The sequence below is a fragment of the Leopardus geoffroyi genome, chromosome A2, assembly GCF_018350155.1.
Source record: "Leopardus geoffroyi isolate Oge1 chromosome A2, O.geoffroyi_Oge1_pat1.0, whole genome shotgun sequence".
NCBI lineage: Eukaryota > Metazoa > Chordata > Mammalia > Carnivora > Felidae > Leopardus > Leopardus geoffroyi.
Genome location: NC_059331.1, coordinates 13,866,395 through 13,872,705, shown reverse-complemented (window position 1 = coordinate 13,872,705; position 6,311 = coordinate 13,866,395). Strand labels below are relative to the sequence as shown.

Sequence of the window (6,311 nt, the reverse complement as noted above, 5' to 3'; positions counted from 1 at the left end):
CCCAGCCCACTTGTCACCCATAGATGTCCATCAGCCCTGGGAAACCGCCACCCCATTGACCACCACCACACCCCTCGTCCCAAACTCTCCCCAGCAATCTCTGGTTGCCGGATATAGAAACGACTCCAGTTGGCTGAAGCTAAAAGAGGATTTATTGGAAGAATCTCAGGGAGTCAGCAGAATAGACAGGAAGGATGGACAGCCATGGCTGTGGCCTCATGGGGGGAGGCTGCTCTTGTCCTGCAAGCCTCCTGAAATGCGTGCCAAGTATGGGGGCGTCTGGGTGGCTCAGTCAGTTAAGGGTCCAACTTCAGCTCAGGTCATGATCTCATGGTTCGTGAGTTTGAGCCTGGTGTCGGGCTCTGTGCTGACAGCTCGGAGCCTGGAGCCCGCTTCGGATTCTGTGTCTCCCTCTCGTTCTGTCACTCTGCCCCTCCCCAGCTCGTGCTCTGTCTCTCTCTCTCTCTCTCTCAGAAATAAATAAACATTAAACAATTTTTTTCATGCCAAGTATGGATCTCTTGGATAGGGAAGGGGATAAGACCCAAGGTCAGTGCCCTAAAGCTGCTCCCAGTGGAGCAGAACTCCGTCCCCAAAAGAAAGGGCAATGGAAACCTGATGGCCACAACATTAACAAACATCCCCCCTCAAGACTCTACTTGTGCATCTCACAGAAGGGACCCTAAAAGGGAGGCAAGAAAGGGTACTGACCCATCCAGGCCAAGCAGGTAGCAAAGGCCACTTTTCTAGGGACAGAAGTGTGATGTGGGCTGGGTGGCAGAGGGGCTGTCCTTCCTCAAGCCACGGGGAGTTGCCAGGGCTGTCCCCATCTCCAAGTGGACCGGGGTCCTGGCCATGCCCAGGCTATTCTCCCAAGGACAGATGGAAAGACAGACAGAAGCAGGCTCAGTCCAAAATATCTTTTATATACATGGTTTATTCCTCCCGACCCCCATGCTGCAACCCCAGTCTCAGCCGCCCTCCCAGCATGGAGCTGCCCACCACCTCCTCTCTCAGGGGCCTCCTCTCTTGGGACTGGATCTCCGGAGGTGAGGTGGGTAAAAGGAGGGGGCCCTAGCACAAGGTGGCTCCCCTGTGCCTTCAGCCCCCACCCTCCAAAAGGGGAGGAAAGAGGAAAGAGGAAGGCAGCACAGAACTGGGGCTCAAATACTCAAGAAGCTACAAGATAGAAGACAAAAGTAGCACACTCTGGGGAAGGGGGGGCAGGGAGGAACCAAGGCCAGATCCCACCCCCCTATTGGGGGCGTGGCAATCCCAGGGCCCGGAGGGGCAAGGAGTGGGACTGGGGAAAGAAGAAGGATCGGGGGTAGAGGAGCCCAAGGATGGTCCCACCCTGGCCTGGACTCCTGGGCACAGGGCAAGCGAGGCTCGCGGAGCCCCTGCACTTGGCAATGCATGGGTGGATGGACACCTACAGCTTGGTCAGGTCCAGCTTCAGCTTGTAGGGTGGGGGGCTGTCCCCAAAAGCATGCGACGGGGGAGGGTACAGGGGCCAGTCTGGCTCTACCATGAAGCCCTTGTGCTGCTCCAGGGTCAGGGGCTGCAGGGGGAGGAAGAGGGATGGAGGGAGGGCTAATGAGCTCCCACCCTGCCAAGGCTCCTTCCCACCCCTGATCTCAGGTCACCTCAACTATGGGTTGGCATCGTTCCCCCCATCTCATAAGGAAGTGAAGAAACTTGCCCAGTGCCACACAGCAAGTCAGGAGACCCTGCCTCCAGGGGACAGTGGGTGGCCCAATTCAGGACCAGGCAGCAGTCCTTCTCCCACCCCTCCACTGGGCCCCGCCCACCTGAAACTTGAGGTGTTGGCCAGGTGCGGTCACCAGGGTGGAGCAGCTCAGCCACAGCATCACCAGCACAGAAAGGAAGAGGCAGCAGGCCAGGATCCAGCGAGGGAGCCCTGAGCGCCTGACCCACCCAGAAGGCACGCTCAGCGGTCCTAGTGGGAGTTTGGGAGACCCTCCCTTCCAGCTCCACTCCCATCCCACCCCCGGGGTCCTGTCACCCACCGGGACATGCAACTGAGGAAGTCGTTGTCCTGCAGCTCATCGGACTCCACCTTGGCCTTACTGCTGGTCTTGACTCGGATCTTGGCCTTCCTCACTTTGTCCAAGGGGCCTACAGGGTCTGAGACAGGTCTGCTCTTAGCAATTCCCGGACCTCCCCCAAGAGATCAAAGCAGCCATGGAGAGGAGAAAGGAAGCCAGGACCTAGGGCAATGGGACATACAGTCCTGGAATAGATCAGAACCCGGGAAAATGGACCATGGAACTCTAGGAGATGGATCATGGAATCCTGGGAAGCAGACTACAGAACCCTGAGAGATGGACCAAGGAATTCTAAGAGTTGAGAGACAGAAATCCCATTCCTAGAGGTTCATCTTCCAGGAGGATGCCTTATGGCAGTGGAGCTGCCTGTGGATGGAGCATGGGTCTAGCCTCAGAACTTACCCACGTGTACCTCCAAGGCCTCAGGGTGGGATCCCCGCCAGGTCACCTCTACTCGCTGCAGACGGGCCCCTTCATGCCCCAGGTTCTCTACCACAGGCTGGGTCTGGGTCAAGAACAAGACAGCACAGAAGGGCCACTTAGAAAGTCACCACGTTAGCCCTGGGAAGCACATCTCTGGCCCATGAAGGCTACGTTGTCCCATGCCCAACTGGCACATCGTTCCGCTGGGTGCAGAGAGGACACCCTTCTGTGGGGCTCTGGGCTGTGACATCAGGGATGTGGTTCCCTGCTATTGTGGGCATCTCAATTCATCTTGACCCCATCCTTTATAGCTCCTGACCAAGCCAATAGAATCACAGGGATTGGCCGAGAGATGGTCACATGACCCAGCCAGGGCCAATCAAAGTAAGTCCCAATTTAGTTACAACTTCAGAGAGGTTATAATCTAGAGCCTTGGGCATCTACCCAGCTATCAGGAGGGAAGAGCTTGCCTGGAAATGAAGCCACCACAGAAAAAAGCAGAGTCAAGGAGGGGAGTGAGACAGTGAACCCCTGAATCTAGCTGTGTCTGAACCTTGACCACCCGAGGACTTTGCATCCCATGAGCCAAGAACCAACGCATCCCCCCTTCTTACCCTGATCACCCACCCACCACGCTGGTGTGGCCCCTGCCAGACCCCTCACCTGGAACACCACCACCTTCCCATTGTCAGTCTGCAGGTAGTATGTCCAGGTGGAGGAGACGAAGCCCTGGGCCGAGTTGACAAGGTCATTGCAGAGGGTGGAAAACAAGTCCAGGAGCGAAAGGGCCCCACTTGGAGCTTCCAGGACCTTTCTCTGCCAAGGGAAGGCCCAAGGCACAGAAATGTCACCAAGGCAGGGCGTTCACCAATGGGAGGGGAGCTGGGAGAATTCACTATGATTGGAATTTGCTAAGTGGTTTGGGGCAACAGGGCTTCGTACAACGAACACAGGCCTTAGGAGCTGCATTTGGCTTCCTGTTGCCCTCGGAGAAGTGGATTGCCCTCTCTGAACCTTCAAATGGGGATGATTCTCTTCCCTCCCGGGGTTGTTATGAGAGTTCAGCTAGACAACGGTACAGCACAAGCGCCTAATGTGTAGTAGATGCTATTATTAAATTTGTCACCACCATCCTTCTTATTTTGACAGCATCAGCAGAGAATTCAGAATAGGAAGGAATCGTAGCGCAGTGTGTTTTATGAACAGTGAAGGCCTGGAGGGGGTGGAGGAAAATGGGTGAAGGGAGAAGAGCTTTCTGGGGAATCTCGGTCCATGGGTCTCTGGCTGTGATGAATGATGTCCTGTGCCTTAGTTTCCCCAGATATAGGGTTTCCTAGACTCACTTATGGACATGACAGGTGAGCAATTATTATTTCTCCCTGCAGTGGGGGTGGGGGGTTGCTCCTCCCTGAAACTCAGTTCTGGGCCCCCGCCCCCGTGACAGTGGCCACCTGTTCATCACAAGGAAGGTGCTCAGACCAGCACCTGGCATGTAGTAAGTGCTCAATAAAGTCAGCTCTAATAGCACAGAAGACGAGTGAGGGGAGAGGTGTTCATAAGCCTTGGTGGCACTGGCTTTAAATCCCATCTCGTACAGCCCTAAATGTATGAACTCGGGTAGTTGCTTCGCAGGCACGAGATGGGAGTGGCGCTGTCCCAGGTGCCTCTAGGTAGCCTGAGGAATTTGGGACAGGCTATGGCTGAGCCTGGACCAGGACAAATGACTGACAAACCGTGGCTGTTTCCTTACTCCTCGTAAGGTGGTGGGAGGAGAGAGAACTTCCCATATCACAGAGGTGATAACTGAGGCTTGAGACCGGACTTGACTCCGTCGAGGGCACCCGGTAAGCCCAGAATGGGACTGCAGAGTCTGGGAGACTCTGGATATGAGTGCAGATTTGCAGGGAGGGGGTAGAGAAGAGTGGTGACAATCCCAGGGCCACAGGTGGGAGGGTGCCCACCTTCTGCTCTGGCTCAGGCTCGGGTTCAGGTTCCGGCTCCGGGTTCTGGCTCCAGCACCCCTCGCTACAGGCCTGCTGCTCCGTCTCCTTCACATAGGCCTCCACACAGGCTGGGGGATGGGTTGGAGTGGGGAGGGGGCAGGAGGGGTGACTAAAGGCTGACCCTTCCCCCGCCACCCCTCCCCACCCTGGCCACCCAGCCAGCCCTCACCTGCTTCACACTCAGTCTGGGTGGCATTGGGCTTGGAGCTCCTGGCCACGAATCGGCAGATGGAGAAGAGGCGGCAGCCACGCTCACAAGCACTGATCAGGACAGCCCTGTCATACTCATATGGGGACTCCGTGGGGTCCTCCTCCTCAAGCTCTGCCTGGGAGAGGGGACACTGGGCTCAGGCCAGGGGGAGGGGCAGGAGGAGATCGGCACTGGAAGCACACGCTCAGAGCAGGAGATAGAAAATTTGTGGTCCTCTCCCTCCTCCCCCCCCCCCAAATCCAGAGATATTGAGGTGGGGAGAGGAAGGCTAAGAATATTAGTGGGGGTTCTTAGCTCTGAGGAAGAGAGAAGGGGAGGGAGCTTGAGAAGGGGGACGGACCGTGGAGGGCACTGGGTTTGGGCAATGGTTGTAAAATGCATAAGAGGGAGAGAAATGCCTTCCCCCCACCAAGGCTCCAGGGAGGAGGGCAGAGAGTGAGGGGGATTCTCAGGCCTCAGGAAGGAGGGAGGAGGCTAAGAGGAGGAGGTTTTGTCGTATTTTCTGGCCTGGGAAAATGGAGATCCAGCTTGGGGGGGGGGGGCGCTGAGGATGTGAATGAGGGCTGGTAGCTCTTGGGGGGGAGGGTAGGGAGGAGGATGTGGAAGTCGCTTAGGTGGAGGAGGGGGAGGAGAAGAGGACCGTCAGGCCTGAGGGAGGTGGGGGATGGGCGCCCCGAGGGTCTTTGCGCAGCGGACTAAGACACCTCAGTCCCCCTCCCAGCCCCTCCTTTGGAGGGACCCCCCCCCCAGCTCCGCACTCATCAGAAGGACTTGCATCTCCAAACCCTCCCTCATCAGAGGGACACCACCCCCCCCCCTCCCCAGCCCTTCCTCCGCGGGAGGAGCAACTCCCAAGCCCCATCGGAGGGACACCCGACCCCTGCGCTCGCCTCAACAGAAGAGACTCCAGCCCTTCCCACACCAGAGGGACCCATCCCCATTGTGGAAGCCCCATTTCCGACTCCTTCCCCCTCCGAAGAACCCCCGTCTCGCGTTCCCGACGGTGGGAACCGCATCCCCAACCCCTCCCCCACCAGGGAGGTCTCGGGTCCTCCGGCTGGCGCCGCATGCGTTTCACCTGCGAGAGCTGCGGACCGGGATAGCGGTCGCGGCACCGCAGCTGGCAGCTCTGCGTGTCCCCGAGTTGCGGGGCGAAGGGGTCGCGGGCGGAAGGCGCGGGGGTGGCAGGTGGAGGCTGCAGCAGCAGCAGCAGCAGGAGCGGCATCAGCGCCACCGAAGCCATGGCCGTGCCGGGCGCGAGGGGCTCGGGGGACGCCGGGTCCTGGCAGGCACCGAGGATGCGGCGGCGGCGGCGGCGGCGGGGACCGGGTCGCTGACGTCACCCGAGCGAGGCAGCCTGGGAAGGGGGGGCGGGGGATGCGGAGAACGGGCGGGGGAGCTGCGCTGCGGCACCGTCGGGGAGCGGGTGGGGTGGGGCAGGTGGACCTTCTGTCCCATCTCGGGGGTGCCATGACACCTCCCTCGTTTGCAGGCTAGAGAGTCTCAGCCAGCGCTTTGGGGCCCAAAGGAAACAAACTGGGTGATGGGCTGGGGCGTCTCTGTTCGCCAGGGGATTCAGCGAGGGCCTCCCCAAGGAGGCAAAGT

General features: G+C 58.7%; 1 protein-coding gene across 2 annotated transcripts; it reads right to left on the bottom strand.

Annotated features, from left to right (window-relative positions):
- Positions 1-917: 917 nt before the first annotated feature.
- TMEM59L (transmembrane protein 59 like) lies at positions 918-6,059 on the bottom strand. Of its 2 annotated transcripts, XM_045496715.1 has the most exons (8): positions 5,785-6,046; positions 4,665-4,821; positions 4,454-4,563; positions 3,156-3,308; positions 2,472-2,574; positions 2,031-2,148; positions 1,812-1,929; positions 918-1,561 (listed from the first exon to the last, which is right to left on the bottom strand). In XM_045496715.1, the coding sequence occupies exons 1-8, from the start codon at positions 5,947-5,949 to the stop codon at positions 1,433-1,435; spliced, it is 1,053 nt and encodes a 350-aa protein (XP_045352671.1). In that variant the 5' UTR covers positions 5,950-6,046; the 3' UTR covers positions 918-1,432. The 2 variants fall into 2 exon arrangements, with proteins under 2 accessions (XP_045352671.1, XP_045352672.1); XM_045496716.1 differs by lacking the exon at positions 3,156-3,308 and having other exon boundaries at positions 5,785-6,059.
- Positions 6,060-6,311: the final 252 nt, after the last annotated feature.

Coding starts and splice junctions, on each gene's coding strand:
- TMEM59L (XM_045496715.1), bottom strand. CDS start 5,949: ATGGCTTCGGTGGCGCTGATGCCGCTCCTGCTGCTGCTGCTGCTGCAG. Junction 4,822..5,784: donor CCGGTCCGCAGCTCTCGCAG/GTGAAACGCATG, acceptor CCCCTCTCCCAG/GCAGAGCTTGAGGAGGAGGA. Junction 1,930..2,030: donor TTCCTCAGTTGCATGTCCCG/GTGGGTGACAGG, acceptor TGGGTGGGTCAG/GCGCTCAGGGCTCCCTCGCT.